The sequence below is a fragment of the Pleurodeles waltl genome, chromosome 6 (assembly GCF_031143425.1).
Source record: "Pleurodeles waltl isolate 20211129_DDA chromosome 6, aPleWal1.hap1.20221129, whole genome shotgun sequence".
Lineage (NCBI taxonomy): Eukaryota > Metazoa > Chordata > Amphibia > Caudata > Salamandridae > Pleurodeles > Pleurodeles waltl.
In genome coordinates, this window is record NC_090445.1 from 1,103,533,806 (window position 1) to 1,103,547,244 (window position 13,439).

General features: G+C 42.2%; 1 protein-coding gene across 2 annotated transcripts in view; it reads right to left on the reverse strand.

Moving 5' to 3' along the window:
- The window catches only part of PER3 (period circadian regulator 3), a 476,770-nt gene that overhangs the window by 209,394 nt on the left and 253,937 nt on the right, over positions 1 to 13,439 (reverse strand). For both annotated transcript variants that reach the window (XM_069240206.1, XM_069240207.1), the window contains exons 14-16: positions 9,359 to 9,485; positions 7,589 to 7,736; positions 4,516 to 4,643 (exon numbers count right to left, since the gene is read on the reverse strand). In XM_069240206.1, the coding sequence (XP_069096307.1) occupies positions 4,516 to 4,643; positions 7,589 to 7,736; positions 9,359 to 9,485 (403 nt within the window). The remainder of the gene's footprint in view (positions 1 to 4,515; positions 4,644 to 7,588; positions 7,737 to 9,358; positions 9,486 to 13,439) is intronic.

The window sequence follows — 13,439 nt, forward strand, 5'->3', positions numbered from 1 at the left end:
CAATATCTCCAGACTATGATGCAATTTAAGTTGAGCTGTTGTCAAACTGGAAAGTCACATTGACACAGCTTCTGTTTAGGACTACTAAAACTGATACTCAAAGAGCAAGAAGCATGCATGTTTTGCTTGACTGAAAACAAACATCTCAAACATGGAAAATGTTTTTCAAAGGTAGTTTCTTTTAAGGGTGTATTCTGTTGACGGAAAACAGCACCTGCACAAGAAGTGGGTCTGAAGTGTCCTCTTTCTGCTGGTTTTATTCTTTCCTGGTCTTTAAGTATTCATGTGGCTATCCTAAGACAAACATTTCACTATTGGGTGTCATGATTGTCAGGCGGGCACACAGTATGGAGGTCTTGAAAATCTTTTTCAAACTTCTTCCTCCCATGCTTCAGACACTTAACAAAATTTAAAGAAGACATTTCTCTTTAGAATGAAAAGCTGATAATCTAAATAAAAAGGCCTGTTAAAAGCAGCTCAAGAGCAGAGCAAAGAGTCAGTTGTCTCCTACAGAAACTATAGATAAGAAGAATGCAATTAAATTCGAAAAATGTCTGGAGCCCAGTATCAAGGGATTCTCTCAACAACCTGTGGCTGTGCTCTCTGGGATACCTAGATTACACTTCAGTATTAAATGCATTATGCACTTTTTTCAGAATTCTGTGTCATAACTGCCTATGTGGCATTCTGTTTCATTTAATCTACGTTTACAGATGAAAAATGAGTTAAGGATTAGTCTCTTCACAGTATACCATTGTTAGAAATGGGGTCTTTGGTTGATAGTCAGGTTGCCCCCTGTTCAAGCAAGGACCCTCACTCTAGTCAGGGTAAAAGAGAATCACCCTCAGCTAACCCCTGCTTACCCCCATGGTAGCTTGGCAGAGCAGTAGGCTTAACTTCAGAGTGCTAGGTGTAAAGGATTTGTACCAACAAACACAGTAACTTAATGAAAACACTACAAAATGACACAACACCAATTTAGAACAAGCATTTGCAATGCAACGGGTCTCGCGTTTGCTCATTTTAGAGCTGATAGCGTTGAAACTCCTAACCCGACTTTTCACCTGTCGGGCAAAAGTGCATTTATATACGTAACCGAAAAAGTGCAATTAACTAATGTAAAGAGCTCGACTTCTGCCAAGCGAGATCGCGCTCGTAAATTAGAGAAAAAGAAGTCCACGAGCCCGATGGAAAACAGCGAGCCTCGCATGTTTTCTGTACTTGGTCGCTGCACTCGAGGAGGGCTAGCCACCAGAAAAGGCATGGCGTATGCGTGCCTTCGACTAATGAAAGCAAGCAGATTTTATTAGGCAAGCCCACGAACCAATAAAAAACACTGACGTGATGTTGACTGGGCTCCGAGCCCTTTTCTAAACACTAAAGAGTCTCGCTGCGATACGCATGCACGAGCGCATGCAACGCAGGCTCGACCCTAAAAATAGGAAATATTTATCTAAACAAAACAAGACCAAAACGACAAAAATCTACAATACACAAGTCAAGTTATCAATAAAGAATGCAAAAAGGATCTTTAAGTAGTTTTAAACACACATTAGCACAGCTAGCGTGAAAATGTACCTGGTGCGCGTCAAAAATAACGCTGTACGGGCAGGTGTGCGTCAAAAAAGGGCTTGCGAGGCATTGATTCCACTCACGAGCTGGACCGTGCGGCGTTTCTCCTTTCGCCGGGTCGGGCGCTTCGTTTCTTCTCTCCGCGGGAGAGCGATGCGTCGATCCGGTCAGCACTCTCGGGTCCGGGCAGGCCTTGCATTGTTTTTCCACACACAGCGGTACTTCAGTTGGAAATCCAGCCGCACGATGATCCAAAAACCCCGCAGCGTGGGTTGTGATCTCCGAGCCTCTGTCAGCAATGCTGCGCGTCGTTTCTCAGCTGCGGAGCCAGTGGCGCGTCTTTTTTCAACAGCAGATCAGAGTTGCGTCAATCTTTTCCCCACACGGCGCTCTGTGCATGGATTTCCTTGTCTTTATGCTGCCAGCTTCTCCTTTCAGGGTCCCAGGAACTGGAAGGGCACGACAGGGCAGAGTAGGAGTCTCTCCAAAGACTCCAGGTGCTGGCAGAGAGAAGTCTTTGCTGTCCCTGAGACTTCAACAACAGGAGGCAAGCTCTAAATCAAGCCCTTGGAGATTTCTTCACAAGATGGAAGGCACACAAAGTCCAGTCTTTGCCCTCTTACTCTGGCAGAAGCAGCAACTGCAGGATAGCTCCACAAAGAACAGTCACAGACAGGGCAGCACTTCTCCTCAGCTCTTCTCCAGGCAGAGGTTCCTCTTGATGTCCAGAAGTGATCTAAAGTCTGTGGTTTTGGGTGCCCTTCTTATACCCAATTTCTCCTTCGAAGTAGGCCTACTTCAAAGTAAAGTCTCTTTTGAATGTGAAATCCTGCCTTGCCCAAGCCAGGCCCCAGACACTCACCAGGGGGTTGGAGAATGCATTGTGTGAGGGCAGGCACAGCCCTTTCAGGTGTGAGTGACCACTCCTCCCCCTCCCTCTAGCACAGATGGCTCATCAGGTTATGCAGGCTACACCCCAGCTCCCTTTGTGCCACTGTCTAGTGTGAGGTGCAACCAGCCCATCTGTCAAACTGACCCAGACAGGGAATCCACAAACAGGCAGAGTCACAGAAATGGTATAAGCAAGAAAATGCCCACTTTCTAAAAGGGACATTTTCAAACACACAATCTTAAAATCAACTTTACTAAAAGATGTATTTTTAAATTGTGAGTTCAGAGACCCCAAACTCCACATGTCTATCCGCTCTCAAAGGGAATCTACACTTGAATCAGATTTAAAGGTAGCCCCCATGTTAACCTATGAGAGGGACAGGCCTTGCAACAGTGAAAAACAAATTTAGCAATATTTCACTGTCAGGTTATATAAAACACATTACTATATGTCCCACCTTAACCATACACTGCACCCTGCCCTAGGGGCTACCTAGGGCCTACCTTAGGGGTGCCTTACATGTAAAAAAAGGGAAGGTTTAGGCTTGGCAAGTGGGTACACTTGCCAAGTCGAATTTACAGTTAAAACTGCACACACAGACACTGAAGTGGCAGGTCTGAGACATGATTACAGAGCTACTTATGTGGGTGGCACAACCGGTGCTGCAGGCCCACTAGTGGCATTTGATTTATAGGCCCTGGGCACCTCTAGTGCACAGTACTAGGGACTTTACTAATAAATCAAATATGCCAGTCATGGATAAGCCAATTAGATACACATTTTGTAAAGGAGCACTTGCACTTTAGCACTGGTTAGCATTGGTAAAGTGCCCAGAGTAACAAAAACAGTAAAATCAGAGTCCAGCACACTTTTGCACTTTTGTCAAGACTCCATATGCCTATATGTTGCAGGGCACCCCGGGAGTCTCACGAGACTAGCAACGGGGACAGCATCTTGGATTCATAGTGCATAGGTTTCTCAAGGCATTTAGTTGCTGCAGCTAGACGTTTGTGCAAAGAGATTGGAACTCATTGCACTTTTCATCTGTAGTTATCAAAGTCTACTGGATACAGAAGAGTATTCCATTATAATATTAGAGATCAAGGATTTAAATTGTGTTTAGCATGCTGGTACTGCAGTCATCCTTTTCAAGGATTACAAACTTTATTGTACTTTTTATTTCACAAAAGGAATCCTCAACTCATACAGATTTTGTGTATATCACATTGAGTCCTGTATTGTATTAAGATATTGCCAGCGGTGGGGACATGAATGTATAATGTCAGGAGGAGAAGGACAATATCAATATGTTTTCATTATGTCACAGCTGATGATTACAAACATGTTTCACAACCTGTTAAAGGTAGTTACCAATATATTAACACATATTTTAGTTTAGGGTATTTCCTGAAATGATCATAAAGATTTCAGTAACATTTCTTGGCTCTAGGACATCATAGCATTTCAACAAACAATAGAGATTCTGTTATACAAAGATTGTTACAGATATATCATGTTCCATATTATGAATAGTGAACTAGAATGCAAACGATACAATATAAAAATAATTGCTTCTCATTGTAGATATTAACACTTCTGCAATGCAGGTTGAGCCTAGCTGTAAGAACAGGCAAAATGAAGATTATTCAGTGACTCAGTTTCTCTCGCTTGCCCCATTATTAATAATCTCTCCATGGTGATTGATGGGATCACGGAACTGTGAATATGGGAATCACTGCTGTTGTATCTAGAGTGCTTCATTAGTACAAACGAACAAGTGCTGTTAGACTAGAGCTGTTGGCATAGTGGATGCTGTGACAAAGACGTAGTGGCAAAGACATTTGTTATCTTAAATGTGCAAACATTTGATTTTGATGCCAAAACAAAGTCCTGTAACAGCAACTCCAGCAATGCATACAGTTCTCTGTGAAGGGACATAATGTAAAGTACATTGTGTCTGACAACAAAAAAAAGTGAAAAAGATACAGGGAGAGGGAGGGTTTGTACGTTTGTTTTCCAGTGTATGGGTGTGTTTTTAGCTTGAGGGTTACCTTCCAAAATCTTTGACCTCCTCCGTCCATGCTGGGCCATTCGGTCCTCTTTTGAAGATGATGATGTTGAATTGATGGATGATATACTCTTTCTTTTTCGTGCAGGGATGCTGTAGCTTTCAAGGTACCTATTGAACCAAAAAGTTCCACAATCTCAAAAGAAGTCTTTCTTAAACGTTGCCAGCCATACTCGTCTTAATTCAAAAACATTAAAACAGTCCATGGGGTTATGATGGCCTCACGGCAATAGGATACAAAGAGAATGCTTTGCTAAAACGAAATGATTACCAAACTGAATGAGACATTTATTCACCCACGAATATCTGAAGCACCTAACTTATGTTTTAAAATGGAAACCTGTGAACAAGCGCAGAAGGCTCACAGACTTAGGCCCTCATTACGAGTGTGGTGGTCTCAAGACTGACACACTCGCGATAGAGGTCAGACCACACCACAACATTGCCGTCGGCACGCTTACGAGCTGGCATCAATGTTGTGGTGAGTTTTCCACTGGGACAGCGGGCAGAAACACTGTTTTTGCCCGCTGGCCCAGCGGAAAACTTCTAATAGGGTGGGCGAAAGACCTCCATTACTGGCGGTCTTTTGCCTGCAGCTGCTTCGGCGGTCCTGTAAAAGGACCGCCAAAGTTGTAATGAGGCCCTAAGTGTGAATCTCACTGATTCTTCAATTACAAATTAGGAGGAATTTCTAGATGGAGATTTTGGGTGGCTGGACGTTTCGATACCGGCTGGGATCTCCGCATCCAATTTCTGCAATTACAAATAAACCCCTGGCATGGAAAAAATCTGCTGACTGTGAAATACCAGGCAAAATTCAACACAATATTGTCTATCCCAGAAGGGTTCAAAACAAACTTTTACCAACTGCAATGCCCAACTGGTGGAGAACCTCTGTAGGGGGTTTGGGCATAATGAGGGGGTGAAAAGGGTGAGGCAAGCGAGGGAAAAAAGTTGCATGGCAAAGTGGGGCATTACAGCTGCAAAACCTTTCAAACAAAAGAATAATATACTTTGTTTATTATCCTTTTCTTTGAAAGGGGTGGGGCCACAGGGGTGACGTGCACTAAAGCCTGTGCCTGCATGCAGCGATGACGTGGGAGAGAGGAGCGGTGCACGGCAGAGGAGGTCAGTTTTTTTTAATTTTATTTCAATAAATTTTAATGTATTAACCCCTCCCGTGCGCCGCCCCACCCCCAGGGATCCCCACAAGCCTTCACTGGATACACATCGGGTCTCCCATTAAGTCCTTGCCGAAAGTGATTGGATTTTCCCATCAGTATAACTGGGCCTGTTGTTCCCTCACCTGGTAAATCGGGGTGTAAGAACACCAGGCCACTGATAGCAGTGCACAGCTCAATTCTCCACAGGTATTCCACTCTGCATTATTGTCATTGGGGTCTAACTCAATTACAGGATGCTATGAAATTGCATATTGAAAATGAATGTAGTTGCCTTCTCTCATTTCAAACAAGCTCTTGTTACTGACTCTGATAAAGAAAACATTGGATTGTTCACTTGATAGTAGAGGTATCCCAGGTACTATATTCTGCCATCTCTTCATTAGAGTTCATTATATCCCATTATCAACCCCTGACATAAACTACACATGTATCGCAACCATGATATCAACACCCAAAGTACTGTCATGGTAAGTGTATATCTACTATCCTAAACATTTGAGTGACAAAATGTCAAAGTCGAAATTATGGTCACAATATATATGTATAGGTTGATATTGTAACAGTGATAATATAGTAGGAAACAAAATCTTGCAGATCTGGCCTTTAAACAGATTACCTTTATTTTCCTTCCTCTAACAAAATGTTCACTTGAATATCTAAATGGCAGATTGTCAGTTTTGGGGTTTGACTAATGATATGATTATTAATAAAATGATGGTAGTAACTCATTCCTTGTGGTGTACCATAGGTGCAAGAAGATGTGCAAGGAACGGCCAAGGAGTCAACCATCATGAAGAAAATGGTCACCTGGAGAGGGGGCTGTGATGCTGGAAGTGTGAATTCACCATCCATATGGAAGAGGCGTTCATGCCCTAGGCTCCTCTAGGGAGAAGGGTGTCACTTCCCTGTGTTTCTGAATGTAGACCTCTTGGCTCCATCATCCAATCTGCAGGTGCCTGATGCTACAACCCTCTGCTCTCGATTCTGACCTGGTTTCAGCAGCTTAGTGACCATATCTACCTTGATACACAGGCCTCTTACTCTCCTAAAGTGCCACCAATAGCTAAGCCCACCATAGCCCAGGATGCAACACCAGATGAACTGTACTTGGGTACTCTCATTGGTCTGGAGCCCACAGTGCAGCAATACCCTGGTGTTAATTAATGTTACTTGCAAGATTCGCTCTGTAGTAGCACCCTTTAATTTATCCATCTTAATACAATAGTTCATTCATACATCCATCATCATTCTCTCATTACGCCAGCCATCCTTAGGATGATCCATCACTAATTTATTTTATTCATCCATACTTCATGCTCATACTCTGATTCGCTAATGATATCTTATTTAAGTTAATCATCATTCACAAAATAAGACATTCTCTGTTTCTACATAAAATACTTAACATGTGCAAAATAAACATATAAATGTTTTATTTTTTTATAATGTTGGCTAGCTACTGAAAGTAAACCATAGATTCTAAAACCTAAACTTTGTAAATATTGGAAGAAAATCGTTTTTTTACTGGATTCTTTGTATTATTACAAGAAAGTATAGGATGACGAGATGGCTATAAATAGTACATCATGTACATACACTTTGACTCAATGGTTAAAGATGTGCTTCTTACTTCAAAAAGAACATTGGTGCACTTATACAGCTTTATCATGCCCCCCTCCCACTCTTCATATGATACAATAGAGTGTGTAATTGAGCTAGTGGCCATGTTATAGTGGCACTGATTAGCGAGTGCACATCCTAGTCATTAAGGGCCAAATGTACCAAAGCATTTTCCCATTGACACAGAATGGGTAAAACCCTTTGATACATCTGGCCCTAAGTGACCACGCAATGTCCTTGCACGTGGTGTACCTGATAATGCTGTCCACACAGTTGATCTGCTGATACGATGGAATATGTTGACCTTTTCTTGATGCATCACAGGAAGACGTGGTGTGTCGTTCGGCAGCTGGGAGTCCGATTGAAAGTGGGAAATATGATGCAGAGGTCTGTGGCTTTCCTAAAAATAGATTGCTATGTCAATCACTCTTGCCAACTCATTTTGCAATATACTTTGGTGAATTGCTTCAACATGGTAATTTAACGGGGAACTTTGAAGAATATATAGTTATATATATATATATATATATATATATATATATATATATATATATACATATATATATATATATATATATGTTTAATGCTTTTATAAAAAGATATGTGGATTACTTTGGATTTTCCACGGTTTCCGACCAAATTTATAAGTGTTGGGAACTGCTGGGTTTGCAATGGTGAAGTTTCAGTTCACCCCACCATCTTAAAGCGTTGACAGGGCTGCAACATCAAAGTGGCAAATGCTTCTGCCACTGCCTTTTCCTGCCTGAATGAGATCATGATACCTTCGGCGACTGCACTGGATAGGACATTTTTAAAAATGCCCCTGCTATACGAGGAGAAAATCCCTGCATGACATGGAGATTGATTTTTCTCTTTTTCGAAATACAATGCTGTGATCTGAGTGTGTGTTTCTGAAAAAAATGTAGAGGGGAAGCAACAAAACAGGTCATCCCCTCTGCATTCCACTTAGTTGAAAGTGCCTCAACTGCACCAGGGGGATCACTTAATGTGGCAGGCAAGTCTCCACTGGGGTTGGTGGTAAGAGCATTCACCGTCCCACATTTACCAACATAAACATATTTGTAATTTATAAATCAATGTACAATCCCTTTGTGGAGAGTTTTTTTTCAAGCAGGACCTTCTATGATTTCACCCGAAACTGAAGAGATACACTCCTAGTAGAACTTTAAAATCTTCAGAATTCATTTTTTGGAAAACCACACGAGTAAAACTTTATTGCATTGATGGGGGTTATCTGAACATTCGGCGTCAAAATATGGGAATTGGATCGTGCATTATATCTGGATAGGACCATAATTCCAAAAATGATTCAGGGTTTACTACCCATGTGTATTTCTTTCGTTGCAGTATTTCCTATATATTTCCAATATATTAAGCTGCACTGTCCAACAAATAAACGAAACTTTCATTTTTTCTGAATACCCAGAAAATATAATTTATCCACTTATATATTTCCTGATGTAAGGCAAAAAACATATAAATTGTGCAGATCAGCGTTCTGCAGTTTATTTACCAAATATCTTACTTTCTAAATGCCAGCTACATCAAATAAACAGTTTCACACTTCATGAGGATAAACTGATTACCTTGGCCAACCCTTTGTTCTATAACTAAATCTGCCAATCAAAAACAGAAGCCGCCATTTCCACGAAAAATCTTAAAGTCTAGACAGTATGGAGGAGGCTAGATCCAAAAATGGATTTATTAAATTAGGGTAACGTTATTGGCCACTTTGAAAAATATAACCAGAAGGTTGTCAACTCCTGCAAGAAGCATGTGTAACATGCACATTCACTGAAGTCAATTCAGCTTTGGTATTTTTTTTAAACACTGCCTTATAATACTCACTATCTTATAATATTGAAAAAGTGAGACACTGATTAAGTCCCTTCCAACAAAGACAATTGATATATGCGAAGACTTTAGGTTTTTATGGCTTGACTCACCTTTTGGGAGCAATGCAAGGCAACAGAAGAAATTAAGATTTCATGATTGACTCACCTCTCCGCAACTTAGTATTCAGGCCCTCAATTTTCTTTCCCTGCCTTCTGCTCCTTGACTCAATGTACATCTGTTGACCCACATTTTTTATTCTGTTCACGTCCACACAAACCTGTTGCAAAGTCATCTGGGATGAAAACGAAAAACAAAGGGTAAGGTAGGACACATTTTGAAATCTGACACAACCATGTGACCAAGAGGCTCAATATCTCCCTGTCGGAATGTCTGAATACGGTTTTCTAGAAATCCTACAAAAGATATTTAAAGCAAACCAGCTGTGCCTCTATGGTTGTTTCAAATAAACTACTCCTCTTTCGAACTACACATTTCTATCATGGACTAGCACTTTTACCAACAACAGCGTAGTTTAGTTATCTAATTCAGTAACATGTTTTTCAAATGTATGCCTTTACTCAAGGCCAATCTGGCAGCCAGATATTTAGCAAATTAATTAGGTTTGGAATCTGAGGCAATTACTCACTGTTTAAGTACTATTTCAGCATGGTCATGCATAGAAGCACACAATGAATTGGCAGCTCAATAGCAAAGAAAAAAACGACTAGTCTCATTATGATACATTCCTTCTTAGGTATTTTTTTTTCCAAGGTAATTTTGTTTCCAATATCATGCATGTTAAAGGTTCTATATCTGGACAAAAGGCCATCGTTAAGCATCAAGCTCATCTTTTCAGTCTAAAAGAAACACATAAGGACGCATTTTCCATTAGGCAAGAGACAAGTGGTGAAACAGGTAACAAATAAAAATGTGATGAGTCAAAGTAATTACTGCTGTATACAAACTATAACAATCTTCTGTCCATCACCCAGGTTCTTCCTTTGCCACTGGAGGCAAAGGTAAGGTGCGTACTGGGCATCTGTTTCTTCTATCTCCCTTTTGGGCCCGTAATTAAGATGTGGTGCATCTGTTTTGATTTTCATGTTTTATGCTATGTTCGTTTTAATGGACAACGCCTGTGGTGTGAACACGAGGGAGTAGTTTTCCATGCTACCTCAGACGCCAGGACATACAACTTGGCAGCATATCGCTCTAGCTCACAGCATCGACTCAACATTTTGTTCTATCTTCACAAGTGTTTGCACTCAATTCTAAAATATGTAGTTCTCTGCAAAAGACAGAGTTTTATATTTGTCAGTTGGGTGTGCAAGGTTAAGAAAATGGTGGTGGTAGCATCTTCAGTTTCGAAGATGCAAGATCATGCAACACTTATGTAGCATGAGTGAGTGGGTCTTGGGGAGTCATGATGCCTAAGTGTGCTGTCTTCTTTTACTGACTCAATTGTCCTGTCTTCCATTAATAGTGCTAGACAATTGCAAGTGGGCATGTTCGTGGAGGCAAACCTCCAGTAAAGATTCTAAGTACAACTCTGTGTTCGGAGTTAGAACCATCCCCAGAGGTAACATGACATATCTCACAAGCTGAGTAAAAGAATGGCCCATGTTTGTCTTTTGAAGACAATTTTAGGATGGTTGTAGTTATCTCCTAGAAGAATCGAGTGTCGGGGCCATTTCTGTCGTTTTGAAGTCGACAGACAACCAAGGTAACACCGTGCACGATGCCTATTTCAAGGGTCACATACATACGCAGGAGGTGAAAAACAAGCAGCAAGATGGGAAAAGGGTCTGCTCCTCATGCCCAAATAAAAGTGCACCCATGGTCTAGAAAAGGCCTTTTATTACAAAGAAGGGCAACGTACCAAATCATTTCCAAAAAGAATACAGCACACAATGATACACACCTTGATGATCAGTTTGAGAAACTGTGCAGAACATTCACCAATGGTGGAGAGAATTCCCAAGAGAGTCTAACCAGGAGGACAATGCAAATGATCCTCTGATATTACTCTTCATATGGCATATGAGACTGACCTATGTTTTCTTGAGAAATGCCGTGACAGCATTTTGGATGGTCAAGTAAGGTACCCAGGAAGTTCATTTCACTGGCATTCCACTGTTAGACTTAAATAGGGAACAATTTGTGATGTTCAGAACAAAAGAGGCCCTGATGGCCAGTAAGAAATGTCAGATGTGGGCAAGGCCATGTTCAAGTAAGGCAACCCCACTGCCCATGCCTCACAGATTTCTATTTACCCCAAAAGTAGCAAATTACTTGTTTGATAGTCCTTGTACAGGGCAGAATGTTTCATCAGTATGGCATCTCAGCCGCTTATGGCAGTTACCATGGCAGAAAATAATACAATTCCTTTTTGTCATTTTAGAAGTCACTCAAGAAAATAGATGAAAAGGTGCAAAACTGCTTAAGAACTGTAAGTAATAAATAGCAGGTGAATCATGTCAGGGATTGACTCAAAAATGCTGATACCGCCTCAAAACAATTAGAAAGAATTCAGATAGGTTATTGAAAGTGAGCCAGTTACAAGCTCACCTGCAAATTTTAGAAATGCTAGCAAAGCCAAGGTATAAAGTACCCATACTGACCTGGACATCCTAAGGAGTCTGGGCTCTGAGCATAATATTTTTAAGTGGCAAAGCAGACTGTACAGTGGCAGTGGAGAGGTACTGCAAACTATTTTGCTTGGAGTGTTCCAAATCATTATAGCTCTTCTTCAGAGATGGTTCCTGTGACAGAGTTGTTTGGAGACCCTTTTGTTACACAGCTTACTTTACTAGGAAAGTGAACATATTCAGTGTTCCAAGTAGATGAAAGATAGGCATCAACGAAGGAAGTTTTCCCATCTAAGATTTTGTGAGTGAGGTTTGCATATTTATCAGATTAGAATTTATACTCATCTATTTTTGAATCAAGGGGCAGAGGTGACAGGGACCCAGCTTGCATCCATTCTTTAAGGGCACAGACCCTTCGCCATGTGAGCAACACCCTTTCTAGACATTAAAAAATAGAGCAAAGATTGTAGTGTTTTACCAGATTTGGAAGAAGATTAGATGTATGGAAACTGCAAGCAGTAAAATATTACTTACATAGGGGGTCATTCTGACCCTGACGGTCTTGGACCGCCACGGCCACGAATGACGGAAGCACCGCCAACAGGCTGGCGGTGCTTCAATCCCCATTCCGACCGCGGCGGTAAAGCCGCGGTCGGATTGCCGGGGCCGGCGGTCATCCGCCGTTTTTGCCCCGGCTGGGAGAATCCGCCAGGGCAGCGCTGCAAGCAGCACTGCCCTGGGGATTCTGACCCCTGTACCGCCAGCCTGTTTCTGGCGGTTTTCACCGCCAGGAAGAGGTTGGTGGTAACGGGTGTCCTGGGGCCCCTGGGGGCCCCTGCACTGCCCATGCCACTAGCATGGGCAGTGTAGGGGGCCCCTAATAGGGCCCGGCCTGCTTTTCACTGTCTGCAAGACAGTGAAAAGCGCGACGGGTGCAACTGCACCCGTCGCACCGCCGCAACACCGCCGGCTCCATTCGGAGCCGGCTCCTGTGTTACGGCCTCATTCCCACTGGGCCGGCGGGCGCTAACTTGGTTAGCGCCCGCCGGCCCAGCGGGAATGTCAGAATGGGGGCAGCAGAATTTTGCCCGCGTGGCGGCCAAATGGCGGTTTCCGCCTGGCGGGCGACAGTAGCCGCCCGCCAGAGTTGGAATCACCCCCATAATCCTTTAAGAGTCCGATGTACAAAGGGACCCCACCTAGCAATTTTTCCAGAAAAATTAATAGCCTGTGTTGCACTGCATTGAGAGTCTGCCGTACAAAGTGGTCATTGCAATATTCTGCAACAACATAATCCTTTAAGACTTTGATGTACAAAAGGGCCCCTCCTAATCATTTTCCAAAAACAACGAACAGCTTATGATGCACTGTATTGAGTGTCTACTATATGAAGGGTCATTGCAATAACACAGAAATAACTGTTAAGATTTGTGCCCAATATCTGCCTATTGAAAGTGAAAGAAAAGGGTTTCTGAAAAGTGACAAACAAGGCAGTGAATTGAGTGGTCAGTGTACAAGCACTACAAGTTGGATAGCGTCCAATTGCCAAGAGGCATTCGGCAAGATGAAGACTAGTTAACAAGAATGATATGGAAGGATCCTACTTTTCTTGGGTGGGTGGGTTAGGGGCGGTGTTGTGATTTTACTCGTCTTCTAAT